The following is a 20,903-nucleotide window of genomic DNA, read 5'->3' as shown; positions in this document are numbered from 1 at the left end:
TGGAATGAGGGGCACAGTAAGTGTTGCTCCTGTCTTCTGGCCACCCTCTGCCTAGTTAAGAAAATTAAATAGTACACTAGATCCCTTACATGTTGTGTGGGAATTCAGAAGGAACAAGAAGCTCACGGTGCTTCAGAGGTTCGAAGGGCATCTGAGGAAGAGCTCGTGCATAGGTCTGGGCTTTGGTGGATGTCATCAAGGGTTTAGCTAGGGAGGAAGGAAGCACGCACAGACCCACAGCTAAAGCAGGGCTCTTACCCCAGTCTCTCAGGCCTTGCCTGTGCAGCCCAGCAGCCAGGCTGGCCTCCAGCTTATTACCCTGCCTCAGCCTCCCCAGTGCTGGGACTCCAAGTGCTTACCATCAAGCCTGCTGCTGAAGCAGTTTTCTGAAGCACAGAAGCTAAACTTCTGGAGCTCAGCTTCAAGAGAAAGAGCAGAAAGACCACAAAGGCCTTTATGTGCGGGAAACCAGAAAGTGTACCAGCAACTTACGAAGTTCTGCACTATAGCTTAGGAAGGACTGTCCCCACAGCAGCAGGCCCGTTTACCCCATTCTCCTGTCTTTGAAGGAAGCTGCCTTTAACTTTTAATCGACACATCGTTCACACCAGGAATCTGATCTTCAGGGATGTCCCACTTAAGTGCAGCCAATGTGCCCACATTTAAAGACAAAGGGGGAACAAAATGTAAAGGGGCTGAGTCCTTATCTCATGGCTCTGGCACTGTGCTGAGGTGTATTTGTCTGTGAATGTGTCCTCTCTCCAGGGAAAGGAATTCTAAGTACAATGCTGTTCTGTTTGTGTGATAGAATCTTACTAAGTATCTGTGTCTGGCCTTAAACTTGCAGCAATCCTCCTATAATCTTACTGCAATCTTCCCCACTCACGCCACCCCAGTTGAGAACCTGTACAAGTATCCTCAGGTTAACGTCACTCCTGAAAATTCTTCTGTAGCTCCTATTAAGAGAAGACTCACACATCCTATCAAAGCCACAACTTATTTTGCTGGATGGGTTCTCATTATTGAATTCTCATTCAGGTTAAAAATCCCTTCAGTGGAACAGACTGCCCATATCACCTGTCTAACAGTCCTACCAGGTCAATGGACATTTGTTTACTACCAAGCTCTGGAGATAATGAGAGATGATACAGAGGCTCAGAGAAGGTTGACACTTGTTGTTGGTCTCTGGCTGCATTACCTTAGCCAGAAAACACCACACCTCATTTATCAACAGTAATGGACTTAATTAATCTCAAACCAGGGAGTCTACATCATGTGCTGGCCTTTTCCCTCTCGCCAATAAATTGCAAATCCAGGACAAGGGTCTGAGGAAATGTCCTGCTTCTTTCAGTAAATGAAGACTTATTAATGTATTGAGTATCTTCTAAATTCCAGGCACCTTGGTAGATGCTTCCTATGAGAAGTCTCATTTAAGCACAGTAATTGTCAAAGTAGGTAACAGCCCCATTTAAAGTCAAGGAAATTAAAGCACAAAGAACTTACATCACTTCCTTGGGGTGGAGGTGCCCTGTGCAGGACACAGAGAGGTCACCACAGACAGGGTCACACACACTATCCTCAGGTGTTCTTGACCAAAGTCTGGGAGAGCACATACTGTACCCAGCTCATTTCTCAGCTCCCCTCAGTCAGCTCCTACACTCTACCAACAGTCATTCTCAGAATTCCCATCCACCAACCCCACAATTCATATTACTGGTCCAGGGGTTCACTCCAAGAGATACCTCCTCCTTGAGGGCTGCCATTCTCCTTCAGCTCTGATTTCCAAGGTAGTACTCTCACCCTTGGCTTCCTCATTCCAAGCTTGTGGTGTGTTCAGCAGCTCCTGAGGACAGTAGGTTCTGGAAGACATGTTCACATTTGCCATTTTCAACTATGGCTTCTATTTAGTAGCTTTTCAGGAAAGGCCAGGCGAAGTGATGACTCTAAGAGCAGAAAGAACCTCCTATCTTCCCACCTCCAAAAAGTCACTGCAGGAGTTGCAGAGCCCGCACAAGGGGAGCTCCTTCTAAACTCCCCAATCACTGCCAAGGGCCATATGGCTCCAGGGTAGCATTCTAAAGTGTGCTGGACTGACAACCATCACCTTATTCCTCCGGGTAATTGTTTTTGTTCTGTCCCTTTAGTTTTAGTTGTCTTTAACATAAGAGACTATATTGTACTCTCTGCTCTTCCCGAGGACCCACATGGTGGCTCACAGCTGTGACTCCAGTTCTAAGGGATGTGATACCATCACACCAATGCACATAAAATAAAATTAATTTTAAAAAACAAAGAGACGACTACACCTTAAACAAGAGCAGACCAGTACCAGGGTTGTTTTAAGAAGTAGCATCTGCCAGGCAAGGTGGGGCACACCTGTAATCCAGCAGTCGGGGAGGCAGAGGCAGGTGGATGCCTGTGAGTTCAAGGCCAGCCTGGTCTACAAAGCAAGTCCAGGACAGCCAACGCTACACAGGGAAACACTATCAAACAAAACACAAAGTAGCATCTGAGCCAGCTAAGCACTTACTAAATGCTCACTGATTCTAAACCACAGAATGCAAGCAAAGCAAAGCATTACACATATGAGCCCTTCTCCACATGACCTGTTTTATCAGACAGGTGAGAATGACTTCTTGGGGTTGCAGCATCTGTCTCTCCTGTAAGCACTGAGGTCGGGCTCTGGGCTGCAGACCCACAGCACTGCCTCTGCTTGAGTAAGCTCTCCATCGACTGCAATGTGGAGGCGGACTAGTGTTCTGCTCTCCATCATGGCAGCTAGCTTGTTTGTTTTGCTTGTGGCTTGTCAGACACTAACAAAACTGTGGTATCAGCGAAGATCATCTGTGCTTCTCTGTTCCCAGCTCCTTTCCTCACTTTAACTCCCTACTCTGTGCTGATTTCCTCCAACAAGGCACTCCTACTGTCACCTCTAAAGACCCACATGGTTGTGAATCTGAAACGGCTCTAGGAAACCAAAGAGTGAGCCTCATAGTTAGGGACTATGGCTTGATTCCAATTCTGTCAGCAGATATTCAGACCTCCTAGATGAATGGCGGTATTTACAAAATATTTACAAAAACTGCTTCGGGCACAGTCGCTCTGCTCCAGTCTCTGCAGAGGTGGGGCATAGAGCTGTGGGAAGTCACTCCACTTAGAGGAGCCTCTGCTCTTCCTCTGTCTTGTTGCTTCCTACAACCACAGAGCAAGTGACAGGCCCCATGACAGATCCTGGGATTCCAGAACAGTCTCTGAAAGGCTGTGCCGACTGCTAAGACACAGGGTAATTCACAAGATGTTACTGCAGACACACAACATATGAAACTGACCAGACCTCACTCTAACTGCTGGGCAACTTCATGCAAATTTCTAACCTTTCTCAAATTTCTATTCTTGTTTTCTTCATTTATTTAACATATTTACTAGAAGCTTTTACATACAAAGCACTAAGGAAATAGCAGTGGACAAATGGCTGACATACACAATCAACATCTAGAATATATATGGAGGCTTTTAAAAGAGATGCCAGGCAACATTTGAGTGAAGTCCTAGAGAGAAGACAGTGCAGGCAGCATCATCAGGGAGGGTACGGCCAATGTTAAACATACAAGGCTGGTGTGGCTGGAGTGGCAGAGGCGAAGAGTGCTACTGGAGGTAAAATCTGGGCACTACCAAGCCAGGTTGACCAAGATGTGCAAGGCATCATGAGAGTCTGGACTCTAACACTCAGTGACCTTAGAGTACAGAAGTGATATGACTTGAGTTTAAACTTCAAAAGGGAAAGTGGGTGAGGCTACAGGAACAAGACAGGAAGCCTGGAAGACAAAACTGCAATGAAGAGTCAAGGAAGACATGGGGGCAGTCAAGAACAGTAACTGGTGTGGCTAGGTATATTCTGAGGGACAGCTGATAGGATGAGATGGAAGAGTAAGGGAAAGGAGTGGGCACTGGCTGCACTGTGGATGACTTTAGAAAAGACAGGTTTGAGGAAAAGTGAAAAAGTTGTGAGCAGTGCCAAATGTGAAGTGCTTATCAGGCTTCCTGCAGGGATGTCAAGCAAGCAGATGGAATGATAGGCCCAGACTTTGGAGACAAGGTGTGAATCATACTCTTGTATTCAATGATAAGATTCTATGTGGATTGGAGTTGCCATGGAAGAGGTGACTGGCAGCATCGGTTAAGTTTCTTTTCCCTCCCTTTCCCTACCCAGCCTGCTTCCATCTTAACCTCACCTGAGATATAATTCCTCAATACTGTGCAGCCAACCAGTGAAATACTGGTCCACATATCAGGTGACAACAACCCTGAAAGTGGGAGGGACCAGTTCATTTGCATGGGTGCTTCAGGCTTATAAACTTCATGTCTTCTCTGATTCTACTCATTTTAATCCATGTCAACATTGCAGCAAGTAGGTAGGAAAAAAATTATAACATTTCACAAGACCAGATATAAATTAGAACTAATAAAGAAAGTCAGTTGGGGTTTGAACCTCAACTTTTTTATGATAACAGCTTTGTTTTAAAATAAAACAAAACTAAAACAGACTCAAAACAGTAACTTCCCATGTTACTGATACATTCAAACAGGATTTTAGATCTTAGAACTGGTGTATAGGATTCCTTCTGGAAATAAATCAGAATGAATTTTGCTAAGCTAGCTCCTTAGGTCTCTAATATGTTTTTTTTTTCTTTTTTAAGGCAAAAACATTCCAGCATCATAGGAAAGCAAAACTAAAACAGCCAAACAGAAATGAGCTATGTTTATCACAACAGCAAGCTACAGCTGCTTGCCTGGTTTCTATGGCGGGCAAAATTCTGTAAGCACTGAGAAATGCCTGTCCACCTCTGCAGCTTTTGGGATCCTGTACCTCTAGGCATAGGGTGCAGGCAACAGTAAATTTCCTGTGTGCTCCCGAACATGGGTGCTGTGCTGAGAGACACTTCATAGCTTTGTCAGCTGATCTGCATGTTCCTAAGTCTAGCACACACCATAGCACAGATCACATAGTCTGCTTGCTCTTTACTCCCCTCAGAATCCTGGTTAAACAGACTGTTTCTTAGTATAGCCCTACTGTATGTCAAGCAATGTTAAGTATAAAAGAAAGAAAGTTTAAGACAGATAGCACTCACTCACCAAGCTCTCAAGGAACTCACAGTCCAATAAGTGATGGAATGCCAACATTTTGTATCAAAATTAGAATCCTTTCTTGAAATGAATGTGGCCTTTGTGCCCTGAGTGCTGGGGTGTGTATAGAGAAATGTATCCACACATGAGACCTAAAAGCACATATAGACGGTCTGGTGGAGCCAACCATGGTCCTCTTCTCCCTTTATCTTCATGTAGAAAGGACTAGTATAATTTATAGCTTATATTATCCCATCTCATGCTGACAGAGATTTTCTTGGGAAGAATGGCCATCCCCATTTTCCAGGTGAGAAAATTGACACTAAGAAAGACCTAGATACTTGCTAGTCCACAGAGGTGATACATGGCAGCAGCAGGATTATAAACCACTGTTCATCTGGACCTCTACAGACGAAGGTTAAACTATGGCCAGGCCAGTTTGACACAAAACTCACCAACCAAAGATATGGGAAGCTGGATGTGATGACACAAGGCCACAATCCAAGCAGTTGGAAGATGGAAGCAAAAACATCAGAGTTCAAGGTCATCTTGGCTACAGAGCAAGTTTGAGGCCAACCTGGGTTCAACATGAAACCCTGCCTCAAAGACAAACAAAAAGAGAGAAAGAATGAAGGAGGGAAGAAAGGGAGGAGTGGGAGGGAGGAAGGAAGAAAGGAGAAAAAGAGAGGGGGGAGAGAGAGAGAGAGAGAGCTTGGAAAAGATAAGGGAGAGTCTACATCTGTAGAGACAATATACAGCTGGTTTCTTGGCATTATTCTTTGGACCATATAGTACAGTAACTACCTATACAGCATTTACATGTAGCTGGCACCATAAGCATCCTAAAAGGACCTTAGGATCCTAAAGCATCCTAAAGGTACATCCAGGAGGATGTGCATAAGTGACATGCATACACTTCACTATTTCATGTACGGTCCTGAGGGAAGCTCTGAAACCATCAACCTGTAGATGCCAAGGGAGGGCTGAACTTGAGCTGCCTCTCTGCTCCTAGTGTCTTTTGTGCCAATTCCCCCTCCCTGCCTTTGCCTTGAAGTTCTCATCTCTGGGACAGTCAAGTCTGACTGCTCTTCCTAACTCAATGAATCTGAAAGTCTGGTCCCCAAACGTATAGTACCAAAATCACCTGGAAACCCATCAGAAATGTTGATTCTCAAATTCTATAACAATTTTTTATTTAGAATGACACAAAATTCCCAATAAGGTCTATGGGATTCTAAAATCTTGAGAATCACCCTGAACTAAACTAACCTGCTTCACTCCTCTAGAGTCCAAAGGATGCCCACCACCATCACCTGGTCACTGGTACACAAGCTCCTGGACTGAAGAACATTAATGTCTAGTAGCATGCAGTTGTGTCCCGCAAGATTAACTGTGGCCAATTTGGGCAGAATCCTGAAGCAGGTATCAAAGCAGCAAACTCCCATCTAGTCCACTTTTTACAATGCCATCTCCATCTTCTCAGTTAATCTGGGTAGCTACTTTTAACTTAACTCCCTTCCACCAGGTCTTTTTTGGCTTTGGAGTCAGAGCCCATCACAGTAAGAACAGTTTTGTTGCTTTATATCCTTCCTCCTTAATCACGAATCCTAATGAGACTCCAAACTCTGCTCAAAGAGGCAGAGAAGGCTAACACTATCTGGAGGAAATGTTAACAACAGAATCTGCTCCTCACAACAGTACAGTGGTCTTAGTTACTTTTCTATTGCTATGCTAAGACATACTTCGATTAAAGAAGAAAGTTCACTGGGGAGCTCACAGTTTCAGAGGGTGAACCATGGCCATCATGGTGGAAGCACGGCAGCAGGCAGACATGCGCTGGGGCAGGAGCTGAGGGCTCACTTCTTGAGACACAGGCCAAGAGAATGGGTGGTCTTTTGAAACCTCAAAGCCCACCCGCAGTGGCATACCTCATCCAACAAGGCCACACTTCCTAATTCTTCCCAAACAGGGAATCAAGCATTCAAATATATGAGCCTATAGGAGCCATTCTCATTCAAGTCACCACAACAGCTTTCTATAATTTATAGAACTTCCATAACTCTTAAAAACATTAGTACATTTATTTGTACATGTACACGTATGTAGCTGTCAGAGAACAACTTGTAGGAGTCAGTTCTCTCCTTCCATCATGTGGGTCCCAGGGTGCAAACTCAGGTTCTCAGTCTCAGCTGCAAGCACCTGTCCACGCTGACTCATCTTACTGTACCAAAACTTAAGTGGCTCTTATAAGATATGCAAAGCTAATCTTGAATCCAAAGCTAGAACCCAGAATTCCTGATTCATTCCAAAAATGTGTATCTACTACACCACACCTGACACTAAATAAATAGTTCTCTGAGGGAGATATTCTAAAGTACTGAGTATGGTCACCTCTGCAAGAGCATAGATCTCATGTCATCAGGGCATGTTGCCATACGGAAAGGCTTTTCTTTTTGCAAGTCTACTCTATGCAGAATCATGCAGCCACATGCTCTGAAACAAAGGATAACTTCCTGAACCCAAAGCGTCAAGTTTAGTGCAAAGCGTGGAGACACTAGGAAAATCTAATGATCCTCCATCTACTCTCTTGGTTGGCTGGATCTTCTCTTACAGGTTCAACATCTACTGCAGAAACATTTAGAAGGAACAAAAAAGGCCTGTCAAGGTAAAGCTGAGGTCCCGCACAATCACTCTGCCTATCAACGTGGTATTTATGCCTGGTTCTAAGACACATAGAAATTCCACTAGAGAAAGGAGGCACTGCCAGAGGTCAGACACACACACACACACACACACACACACACACACACACACACGCTTGTCCATAAAAATGGGCACAGACTGAGCTGAATGCCCTCTGTTCTGCCTCCTTTATTCTCATTTCCTAGAAACTATCTCTGTTGGCACATCCCTTCCTGCCATCAGACTCAGGGATAGCTTTCCCGGGAAAGCAATGGAAGAGCAGAAGAAAGAAGTCACAAAGGATCTAATCTGGAACAGTTAATGATGACAACAGCGGAAGAGCTCCCGGAAAGAAGCACCCTGCTAACAAACGTTGTCAAGGCACATCCCAGAAAGCAGCCTAGCCACGGCTTTAATAACAGGAAATCAGAGCCAAATCCAACCCAGCCATGCAGATCCATTTGCAGAATTTTTCACCCTCACTGCTACAGTTCCTTTTTTTTTTTTTTTTTTTTTGGTAAAGCAGCAGTAGACTGCATGAGTTTGACAAAGGAAGAAAACAAAAGATAGCAAAAGACTCATTCTGGACACACAGTTGCTGTTCTGTATTCATAACTCTACACCAGCAAGAACAGCTCACAGGATGCAAAAGGTGGGGTCCTCCACGAATTTGCACAAGATCAAACCAATTACATGCTGCACTTCTATGCAGTAAACATCCCTTACCCTCACCACCTCAACAAACCCCACCAAATGCAGACAAGAAGCCCTTTTTGTGTGTGGAGCCAGCCAGAGCCTAAGCAGTCATTACACAGCAAAAACCTAGCGAGAACAAAAACCCAGTATCAGACTGAGAGAAAACCCAGAACATACCTGAATTCTTCAAATGCAAACATGACCTAGTCAGAGGCAATTTCCTTGGATTGTATGGCAGCCTTTTTGGTACCGAGGACAACCATTTAGTCAGTCAGATAGCGCAAAGTGCAGAAAAAAAGAGGCGAGGTTTCCACACCCCCAATATTCTGAAGTAAAAGGCTCTCTGCAGACAGGGGCCCTGCAGCCTCCAGCTCCGCCAGCTGCTGACAAGCGGCAGCTAACAGGGGAGGCAGCTAGAAAACCATGTGATCATTCCAGCAAGTCTGATTAATGCAGTGAATGCTTAGACTCCAGGCTGGGAGCTGGATTAGCCTAGAGAAATAAGTCGAACCCAGGGTGCGCCTAGGATCCTGGGTAAATCACGTAGCACATCCCACCTCCATGAATTGTGTAGAGTGGGGGTGGGGTTTCTGCAATGAGAATGAGACCTGTCCATTGTGATCTGCCTAATGACCTCATCTTCCCAAGGCTGTTCCTGCTACAAAGACCAGACACAACCCTTGTTGTAAATGAGCATCGTGTAGGTGATAGTCGGGCTACCTTTCAAGGACAGCCAGAGCACAGAACAATTCTTCTAAATCCAGTATGCCGCCCTACTGCCAAGCTAGCACAGGTGCACATGCTGCTCCAGCACCACAGTCAAAGTTCACCCTCACCACCATGCTATGGCTAACATGACCTGAGATTAGCAGTCTGATTTATTTGATTATTCATTTACTGGGTGCATAATGTCAATTTCTTGAAGTACAAAAAAATGCTGTAACGCTTTCAGAATAGAAGAAAAAGGAAATGATATGTCAGCCAAAAAGGAAGAGGAATAGTTACCCGTTTGTAAAGCTCAGGCTGGGGAGATTTGGCAAATGTACCGAGGCTGTCTACTGAAACCTGCCATGAAGGAAAATCTTCAGCATTTGGATTGCAAATCTTTATAAAATAAGAGATTAAAAAAAAAATCTCAAATAAAAACTAGAGTCAGTCAACTTTTTTTTTTTTTTTTAACAGATAAAGCCAGTTGTAACTGTGTTCTGGAGCCTGACCCTTCTTACACCTACTGCCTGAACTCTGGCCTTCAGCATTTCTGTATCTCTCAGTAACTAGACTTTCTTATTCCATTCTGCCCTAAAGATCTGTCAGAGCATTTCCACAAATCTGAATTTTGATGTCACCTTATTTTAACCCTGCGCACACAGACTAAGCAAAAATCCTGGATTACAAGGTATTGATTCTTCAATTAAAACTTCACAAACACCAAACTGAGCCAGACACTTACAGTTCCTCCTTACTTGGTTGGTCCTGGCTGGGCCAGGTATGCAATCTGCTGCCTTGTGGCTGAAGAAGCACCTGCTTCTTCTGAACTATCGAGGACAGTTAGTGGCTGTCTTCTCTGCTGTGGACTGTGTGACATTACAGCATTCTACATGCCTCTCCCACATATCTGGGGGTGCAGGTCTCCTCACAGCAGGGGTGTTCTCATGGAGTTGAGCTCTGTATTCCTAGCACCTGGGATAATACTGACAAAAGGAGCATATTCAAAGGGGGGTTGCTGAAAGACTCTCTTTTGGTCTGCACCTTGTGCCTGGTCCAAGAGAAAAGTGATTCAGTATTCACAGTCACAAAGGTGCTCCGGGTGAAGTGAAGCTCTTCATGTGGCTATGTCTGTCTCACAAAGAAAGAAGAGCCCAGAACTCAAGTCAGGAAAATCCAATGACCAGGACCAATAGAACAAAGAGATGACTGAGGGAGATCTAGGATCCTGGGGTCCCTCCAGCAACATAACCACCAACAAGCTCATCCAGGACACCTTCCCAGTTTTTCCCACAAGCATCTGAGTGTGACCTGATGATACTAACAGCTTCTGAAAGAATCACACTGAAGCAGAAAACATAGGACACTTCTAACAAATAGCCTGGCTATAAACTCCAGAACCCCTCGCTGCTAATGCTGACTGCTGGCGAGCTAGAGACCCCACAGGTAAAGCTGCCGGAACATAGATGCGGCCATGCATCTCTCACAGGTACCATCAAAGCATGTGTCTAAGTGCTTACAGAGCATACAACATTAAATAAAGGTCTGCATCATCTTTAATGTCTCATAAGACATTCTCTCACTGAACAGCTCTGATTACTGGGGACTCTTCATAGAGAGGACACCTTCAATCCTGGTGGTGGTAGCATGTGCCTTTAATCCCAGCATTCAGGGGGTAGAGGCAGGCCAATCTCCAAGTTCAAGGTCAGTCCAGTTTACAGAAATGAGGAAAGTAATGTTGCAGGGCTGGGACACTTTGTGACATGTTTATGCTATCTTACGTAGTTCACCTGAACGTTTTGATTACCAGATTTATGGCAAGAGACTGCTAAAGGCTCAACTGTTCAGATACACTCAGGAACAAAGCAAGTAGAAACCTGAGCTGACAAGATGTTGGGACCAAAGGGGAGAGGAGTCTGCCTCTCAGACCAGGCAGATCCTTGATCACATGGCTACTGTTGACTCCAAAGTATGAGAAACAGTAACTGAAGTGAGTGGCCAAGACTTCTAACAGCCCCAATTTTCTCTGGAATAAGAGTTCTTCTGTGACCATGAAATGTTAAATGACACAAATGGTCACTCCAGGGCATCTATCAAAGCCTCAAGGTGCAGAAAACATAAACTCCTACTTTGGGACTTAGTTTCCCTTTGCAGTAGGAAGAAATAACCACATACTTTTTCAGCTACTTATTCTTTAAATTAGCACTTCCATGCAACCCTAAACAAAACAAATACTTTATGTAAATATAGAAAGGCTCTTGCCAAAGGTGGAGGAGCCTAAGGCCCTACTGTGAGATGCCAATCACCCAAACACATCCTTAGAAGACAGCGGGCCTCTGGCAGATCCTGTCAGTGCTGGTTCTCTCTCCGGACTACCCTTTTCTTCCAGTGTCACCGTCCTACAGTGGTCCCTGAGGCCTGTCCCTGAGGCCTGTCCCCGCAGCTGTGGCAGAGCACTCTTCCCCAGTCACTGGACAATGGCTACCTTTCTTCAGAGAAAGAAACTTGAAATGCTATGTACTACACAAACATTAACACAATTGTTCCCATGTCCCTGATAATTTTCAAAAGCTCAATGACAATATTCTAAACAACTGACCTTAGGGTAACATGAACACCTGAGTTTTAGAAGCAACGTCTTTTCTTCTCTGAAATGACCAATTTTCCAAGAAAGCAAACTTCTGATCTGTGGTGCTCAATCCCACAAGAGATTAAGAGGAGCCTTTCAAATCTTGTTGTCCTACCAGCTTTACTTGGCAACTGTTTTCCCTTTCACATTTTTAGGTTGTGGGCACACAGCCATGATGAACGTAAAACAAAATAAGAACTGAACATATGAATACAGTCTGATGTGCCAATCAAGTAAAACAAGAACGTTGTCCTGACATTTACGGATACGAACATTCACTACTGCGCTGGGTAGAGACGAAACTGGAGACACAGATGGAAATGAGAATCATGACTAAAAATACCAGTCCCATCCAATGGTCCAACCAGGGTGTTTCCATTGAGTAGGGTACTGCGTGGTAAGAAGCACTTGGAGCGTCCTCGGATGCCTGCTTCTTTCTAGTCTCATTTAGCTCTAATTAAGAGCCTGCTCCTGCCCTTCCTCCCTCCATCCCTTTGCACCACTCTGCAGCACCTTCCAGTGTAAAGTCTCATGGCTGCAAGTGAGGCAGTCAGCTTCCACGCTGTACTAAACTCCAGTCTGCCTCTCACACCTGCCAGCCTGGGTGGCTTCACATGTTGATCTCCTCATCGACTTGGTTCCTTATTTTATGCACCCCCACTTCCAGTTCTCCTTGGTCCCCCAATGCAAAATGCTTCACCTTCCTCCACAGAGGTTACAGTAAAGAGAGGTTCTGAATCCTAGTGTGTCCCTCACTACTGAGGCACCTCGAGGCTTAGTCTTAAAGGCAAAGTAAGCCTCAAGCTCCACACTACAGCGAGGAAGGCAATACATACTTTGTGGAGATGCTGTGAAGATGAGGAAATGCATGGCACACACTAACCACAATTGGTTCATATTACTACATTGTGCCAAAAGACTGCCAAGTCCTCTTCCTGAACAAACCAGCTAAAACTCAAAGATCACTGTGAAACGAAATACTTAACAAAATAAAATAAAAAAACCTCTCATATTATCTTATGTTAAGCAACTTGGTCTAGATCAGGACCTAGACCTCTAGCTGCACAAGGTACTGGTCTGACAGCGCTGGCTGGAAAGAGCAGAGGAGGCAGCTCGAGAACCCACCAGATATACAGCTTATCCCAAGAAATATACATACAGCGAGAATGAGAATGGCCCACATAGGCTCATATTTTGAATATTTGGTTCCAGTAGGTGGATTGTTTAGGAAGGATTAAGAGATGCGGTCTTGTTGGAGAAGGTGTGTCACTGGGGTTGAACTTCTGAAAGTCTAAGCCAGCCAGGCCCGGTGTTGCTCTCTCTGCCTACAACTTACAGATCAGATGCGAGCTCTCAGAGCCATGCTTCCTGTCAGGATAATGAGCTAACCCTCTGAAACTAAATCCTCCTCCACATTTCACAGTTCAACTGGACTTCCAGTGATATTTAACTTTAAAATAAAAATGTAAACTAAAGCCACTCCATAACTCTATTTTGAGGTAATCTAAATTAAGCCACCAAAAGGAAATGTTCTACTAAAAGCAAACATAATTACATCTTAAAATTCACTACTGCTCAAAAGTGAGGAGTTTCTATATTCCTATCTAAAACAGACTCTCTCTTTTTTTTTTAATTCACGTAACAAATGCTTTGAAGGAGGTACTGGAAACAAGGCTCACTCTGTAAAGTACTTATAGCAGAAGTAATAAGAACTTCAATTTGGATTCTCAAAATCAGCATAAAAAGCCAGGGATGCTGGGATAGGCCTCGGGGTGCATGTCTGTAATCCCAGCAATGAGGAGGTGCAAACAGGAAGATCTCTGAGGCGGTGGATTGGTGAACTCCAAGTTCTGTGATAAACTGTCTTAAAAAGTAAGGCTGAATAGAACCTCTAAGGAGGAAAACATCTAGCATCAACCTCTAGACTCCGTGCACCTGCGCAGATATGGGCACCCCGCCCCAATACTTGAAGGGCTACTTGGTGCTAGACGACATTTTAGATGGTCCACAGGCAGAGAAGTGAATTGCAGTAGGTACAGCCTTTTGGGGGGGGCATGGTCTCCCTAGGTAGCCCAGGTCTCAAACTCAAAATCCTTCTGCCTCAATCCCTAGAGTTACATATGTACTACCATCTGGCTTTAGTGATTTAATTCTAGTGTTGGAGGACAGATGATAAATGCATGAGAAAAAGATAAGCCAGGGAATGCTAATGGGGAGTGTGCCTGTATACGTGTGGGGGGTGGGGTAGAAACGACACAGAATAGGTGCTTTTTTTTTTTTTTTAAAGACAATGACATTCACATCAAAATTTGAGTGACCAGGGTCCAGCTGACCAGGTATCAGGGAATGATCCTAAAACACAGAGGAATAACCTGTGGAAAGGCCCCAGATGCAGGGAAACTAACTTAGCATTCATCCCTCTCACATAGTGTGGGGGGAACAGACAAGGCAAACAGGCTCTGAACAGAGGAAAGAGGACATTATGAATCAGGGAATCAGAGAGGAATTTTTTGTTTGTTTTTGTTCTGTTTTGGTTTTGGTGGTGGGGTAATACAATCTGGTTCTCAATTTTTAATGGAAAATGAACAGAGACCAGTTAGAAGCTAGTCCAACTAAAAGATGATGGAATTTGAATCTTAAATTTCATATGGAAGCACACAAGATGTCAGATAGCCAGAACAATCCTGACTCTAAGTTATACGACAGTAATAAAAACAAGGATGGTACTGGCATGTGTACACACACGCACACACAGGCATACATCTACGGAATAGAACAGAAGACCTAGATATAAGTCCACCCAACTACTACCACCTAATTTTTGACAAAGACGCAAAGATGCCAAAAATACAAATTGTTTCTTCTTCTAACAAATGGTGCTGGAAAAATTATGTCTACATGCAGAAGAATGGCACTAGATTTGTATGTCTCACCCTGTGTGCTAACATGCACACACACCCCAAACAAACAAAACATCTCCAATAGACCGAAGCCCTGAGCATTACTGCAGTCGTCAGCTTTGGCCAGAGAAACTTTTTTTTTTGCAGTGGGCAGTGATAACTACAAGGCTCATAACTGGTCAGTGTGCTGAAAACAAGTGTTCAGCCATAAATTGGACATCACCCCACCTCCGGGCTCCATCCCTCCCAAGTGTCTATAGGCAATTAACTTTGCTAGAGGAGTCCAAAACATGTTCTTTAGTTGTATAACCACTGACAGGTGCCAGTGCTCCCATGAGCACTTAATGAAACCTTCTGGGTCACGCAGCTGTTGTGGGTAGCGAGAAATTATTAAGCTCAAAATACACTATACAGATATGTAATGAAACCCACTATGTATAATTAACATGTTCTAAAAAAAAACAAAAGCAAACAAAAAAGTAATGAGACCAGCAAGATGGCTTAAGGGGTAAAGTACTTGCTGCCAAGTCTGAAAACTGAGTTCAGTCCTGGGAACCACAGTCCTGGTAGGAGTTAAGAACTGACTCCTGCAAGTTGTCCTCTGACCTCCACATATGTGCTATGACACACAGGTACTCTCTTCCCAGCCCTACCTGCCAAAATAAATAAGTGTTTAAACAAAAAGAAAAGGTAGAGTCTGGCCTCAGCAGCCGCAGTAGACAAAACAGCTTGATTTCAGTTACGAACTGGAGGAAATCTTCCTCACGGTTCAGTTGTTTCATGAGGTGTTACGTTAAAAATAGAGCACAGCAAAGACCAAATACACTTCTAAATATTCTTTTAAAAATGAAGACTACCTCTAGCACCTCAGGCCAAGGAAGTGTAAGCTCTGTGAGGGGGAACTTGGCACATTCCACTGTTCTATTCTCGGGTCAGACCTGGAGCATTACTTAGCTGGTGAGTCAATCAGACACTAGTGGACTTAAGAGGTTTCTTAGGAAGATGAAATTGGATCAAGTCAGCCATCTTCAAATAGGAGATTATCCTTCAGAACAAGGGAGCTATTCCAGTTTTGTCCCGATGTACTGAAATTCGTCAAGACAACATTTCCAGGAATAGATGGAAAACTGGGAAAACGAAAAACACGTAAAGCAAATATGTGATCAGTTAAGCAATACTTCACCAATATCACCTACAAGGCTAGCACTGCTCTGGCTTCAATAGGTGAGACAAGTCAGAGACAAAGCCAGAATTCAGACCTTCCCAGGTTCAGATCAGACCCTCAAAGGCTTATACTGAAAGTCTAGTTGCCAGCCCACCATGCTATTAGGAAGCAGTGGTATGGTTAGGAGTTGTGATCTGAGTGTGAAATGCACGCTCTCTCATATACACCAAGGCTCATGTGTTTGAACATTTGGTCCCAAGCTGGCGGCATTCTTTAGGAAGACTACACAACCTTTATAGAGTTTCCTTTAGGAGAATACTGGAGGGAGTGGGTCCCTGCGGTAGAAGCCTTACAGTTTGGCCTCATTTACTGTTTACTCTCCACTGACTACAGATGCAATGCGACCAGCCTGCCTCCTCACTTGCTACCATGCCATCCCCACCATGCTGGGACGCTGCCCTCAAACTATAAGCCAGAATAAACCCTTCCTTCCTGGAGGTACTTCTACTCAGCTACTTCATCACAGCAATGAGAAAAGTGACTAATACAAGGAGGTAGAGCCTCGTGGAAGAAAGCCAGCTATCAGGACATGAGGGTGCTAGTCTCCATCTTTTTCTTGTTTTCTGGCTACTAGGTGAGCTCTACCACATGCTTCTGCCATGCTGTAGTGTGTTGCAGCTGCAGCAAAGAAAACAACCAAGGGACATGGACAGAAACCTCTTCACTGAGTTCTTTCTGGCATGTAAGTCGAATGCTCCAATCTTTCTGTCACAAGGGTGGAAAACTAAGGAGAAAAATTAGTAGCAGAAGAGTAGCTGCTGCTGACTGCATGTGATGACATGCTTTTAGAACTTGTATGCATGAAAGGAAAGTTTGGAGAGGGCTGGGGAGAGCTCAGTAAGTAAAGTGCTTGCCACACAATCATGAGGATGTGAGGGTGATCCCAGAACCCATGAAGGGATCTGATGCCCTCTTCTGGCCTCTGTGGGCACAGTATACATGTGGTGCACAGACATACATGTAGGCAAAATACCCCTACACATTTCAAAAAATAAGAATGAATGTGATACCAAATATGCAGAATATCCTGAAGTTCTATAAAACTCGGAACATCTAACTAGAACAGTGACCATCAGCTGTGGGAGCTTTCTCTTGTTTTCATTCTTCTTGCTCCAGGCTCTTTCCCTATAAGAAGGAAAGCATTAACAAGATCTACTTCCTTCGATTGTGGCAGAGATTAAATGAGATGATCTATGTTAAGCGATTAGAACGCCATGGTGTAAAGCTCTCAAACATATGAGCTATTATTATCATTCATATTAACTAAGGAATAGAGCTCAGGTCCAATATGAAGCTTTACTTTTTGAGCTCATAGTTTACCGCTTTTTCACAAATTATAGGAAAAGGCTAAAATTAGTCGCAGAGAATGCTTATGTCACCAGAGAGCACTGGAGAGTTTATGATGAGTCTAACGGTGAAGAGAAAGCTCCAGACTCCTTCCCTATGGAAGATGGACCAGCTGTGAGAGGAACCTAGAAAGCAGGTTTAGGCTTATGTGGCTCACGTGAGCCTCCGTGAAGCAGAAGCACACCTGACAGTCATGTGCCATGGCCTTCTCTGGATTGGCCCAGGACTATGAGGAAACTAGTCTCAAACCTCAGTTTCTCCCTGGAGACTAATGAGGGAAGCAGAACAGACATTTTGGTGCTCTCACTTTTAAGGGGGGAGAAGGAGGTCTAACTTGTGACAGGTGCTGGCCAAGGTTAGGAGCCACTGAGAAAAGGGTGGTTGCTACAGGCTCTGAGTGTGCTGTACCACCAAGCACCACCAGGGAGAACTCCTCTACTAAGGCTTGCCACAGCACCAGAGGCAGCTGGACTGATACAGGAGAGAAGCTGGGATATTGAGTACAGACAGGTAAACCTTAACCTGTAGAGTGTATACAAGCCAAAAAAGTCTTGAGAGACAGCCAGAATCTAGCCAGGATGGCTGGTAAGGTCTCTTTCTGTACAGGATGCAAAGACTGGAAAAGGTGGCTATTTTTTTTTTTTTTCAAATACTCCAGCCTCAACAAAAGATAATATAAAGCATACAACAATTACAAAAACTAGGGGAACATGGCTCAGTCAAAGGAACAGATTAAATGTCTAGAAATAGCCTATAGAAAGAGAATTATATGAACTGCCAAAGGACACCAAAGACCCAATAGTAAGCAAACACAGTGGCAAGTCAAAGAAGTTAGAGCTGCAACAGGCACAGTTGAGACAACAGAGAGAATGCAGGGACAGTCAGAACTTCACTACAAGAGTCCAAAGCTGACTCATCAGGGAGAAGAAAGGAACCAACAAACTCGATGCCAAGACATCTGCAATACTGAGTCAGGAGCCAAGTACGGTGGTGCTCATCTTTAATCCCACACTCAGCACTCAGGTGAGGGGGAGCAGAGGCCAGCCTGGTCTACAGAGCAAGTTCCAGGACAGCCAAAGCTACACAGAGAAACCCTGTCTTGAAAATAATAAAATAAAATACTGAGTCAATAGGGGGAAAGAAGTTGAACACAGCTACATATGACTATTAATCCAACACTGGGGAGGCTGAAGCAGAAGTTCAAGGCCAGCCTGGGTTACAAAGGTAGACCTTGTTTCTAAAGAGAGGAGGTAATAAAGTAAAGATAGCCTTAATGGCCTTACAGGAAATTATCAAGTGGAACAACAAGTACATTAGGGGAATCTCAGGAGTACAAGAAACAAGGAAAGGACAAAAAGCTCAATGGAAGAAATAAAACTAACAAAACTGAGGAAATAAACAGATAAATCCAAGAAGCTCAACAAACTCTGTCTGGGACTAAGTCCAGGAGACCTACATTAAGATACACAATAGTCAAGGTGTCAAGAGTAACAAAGACCTCAAGAAAGTAGCAAGAGAGGGCACTAAGCAGCTAACAGCTCCTACAAGATTATCAAAAGATTTCCCAGCTGAAACAGTGAAGGCTGGAAGGGTAAGATGACATATTCAAAGTGATAAAAGAAAAAAAAAAAGTGATAGCGTAAAATACTACATGTCTTTCAAAAGTGGAGAAATTAAGACTTCCCCAGATAAACAAGGATGACACTAGACCTGTTCAGCAGAAATGATAAAGAAAGCCTTTCAAGTTGAACAGACAGTAAGCTGCAAACAGACCTCAGGAATATATAAGACTCCAGGTGAAGAATTCTGTAATACTGTAATGTGGGTGAATACGCCATTTAAAAATTTGATGTCAATTAAAAAAATGAATAAAAAGCTCCAAAATTATTTTAGTGACTATTCAATAAAAAGTAGTAATCTGTATCATAAAGAATATAAAAAGAGAGAAATAAAATAGGGTATAAAGGAGTTAAATTATCAGCAACTTGTCGGTTTAAAGTAAATTGTAACTTTAAGATGTTTTAGGTAATTGCAATGGTACCCATACCAAAAAAAAAAAAAAAAAAAACCAAAAAACTCATAATGTATACAAAAAGAAATGAGAAAGAAATTAAAACACATCACTTTTAAAAAAATCAAGAAGGCAAGAGAAGGGGAGGCAAACAAAATAACCAAGTAATAGCAACTACTTTAAATCTTATATCAAATCTTATCATCTTATACATAAAATCTTCCTATAGGATTAAATTCTCCAATTAAAAGACATGCTTGGTAGATAAAGTAAGATCCAGCCAGGGCCATTCTGGATCTAAATTCATACCGGGCTGAAATGACAGAGAAAGTTGGCCTATACGAACAGAAGCTCCTGGACTTCCAATCTATCACAGGACACAAAGGAAGGAAATTGCCTGGTGACAAGAGGATCAGTTCACCAGGAGACACAACAGTAATAAATAGAAACACACCTCATGCCAGACATCTCAAGCACATGCCGCAAACACTGACAAAACTAAGAGGAGAAACAGGGACATGGTTGTCAATCAAGCTGTCAGTCCTGTCCACAGCAGGCAAGAAGCTCTTCAACTGCTGGTCTTTGACACTTTTCTTTCCCTCAACACTAAGCAACACTGAGCAGTGGCAGCAACAACAGCAGGTCCAGGAGCTGTACAAGTCTTCTGGGCCTAAGGGATCAGGACTCCTCAACCGTTGCTTTTGGATGGCACTGGCTTTCCAGGAAAACCTGAGGGATCCTCAGCCTTGACAGTGTGACGCTCTCATAGAGCCTAGGAGGTCTGGTTGCTGAGTATTGAATTCAGGACCTCTGGAAGAGCAGACAGTCCTCTTAACCACTGAACCAACCATCTCTCCAGCCCAGCACCCTTAGCTCTTAATACTGGCCAGTGAACATGTTTTAGCCCAGGTCTGAGACCTCTGTCCCTAAAGACTTGGCAGCTCTTGGCACTTTCCTGGTGACCAGGACCGACAGTTTTTCCTCTTGTGATTACAGCCTTTTATGTATCTTTAGTCTCAGCTCTCCACTCTCCCTACACTTAAAATATGTCTATATTTCTGATAGGTTTTATGTACTCCCTACCAAAATCCCAACATTGTCCTGTGCCATTCACCTATGGTCCCAGCAAATGTGGGAAGCTGAGGCAAAAGAATCAATCACATGAGCACATGAGTTTGTTACCTGCCAGGGCACCAGGGCGAAACACTGCCTTAAGACAAAATAAAACTCCAATACCATTAAAAAAAATAATAATAAGAAATGCTGGCATGGTGGCAAATACATATAATCCAAAAATTTGAGAAGATAAGGTAGGAAATAGCATGTTCAAGGCTATCCTGGGCTATATATCGAGTCTAAGGTTTATGGTGAGAAGACCACATCTGAAATACAAAATAAACAACCCTAAAATTCATATAAAATCTCAAGGGACTTTGAACATTCAAAAGTGCCTTGAAAAAGAACAGAGTTGGAGGTCCCACACTTCTTATTCTAAAACATACAACACAATCACCAAGGTGGTATGCTACTATGCTACCAGCAGAAAGACACATACAAGACTCTAAAGCAGTATAGAAAATCCTG

General features: G+C 43.6%; 1 protein-coding gene across 10 annotated transcripts in view; it reads right to left on the bottom strand.

The window, feature by feature from the left end:
• Evl (Enah/Vasp-like) overlaps positions 1-20,903 on the bottom strand; it is a 123,654-nt gene that overhangs the window by 80,681 nt on the left and 22,070 nt on the right. For 2 of the 10 annotated variants that reach the window (XM_021642572.2, XM_060388163.1), the window contains exon 2: positions 1,743-1,859. The exons of 2 other annotated variants lie outside the window; for them this stretch is intronic. In XM_021642572.2, coding sequence (XP_021498247.1) covers positions 1,743-1,859 — 117 coding nt within the window. Of the gene's footprint in view, positions 1-1,742; positions 1,860-8,679; positions 8,944-20,903 lie in introns of those variants that run through there. 6 more of the 10 variants (XM_060388162.1, XM_060388161.1, XM_021642573.2 and 3 more) reach the window with 6 other exon arrangements.

The sequence above is a fragment of the Meriones unguiculatus genome, chromosome 7 (assembly GCF_030254825.1).
Source record: "Meriones unguiculatus strain TT.TT164.6M chromosome 7, Bangor_MerUng_6.1, whole genome shotgun sequence".
In the NCBI taxonomy this organism is placed as follows: Eukaryota; Metazoa; Chordata; class Mammalia; order Rodentia; family Muridae; genus Meriones; species Meriones unguiculatus.
The sequence above is the reverse complement of the archived record's forward strand: the minus strand, read 5'-3'. Positions and strand labels throughout refer to the sequence as shown.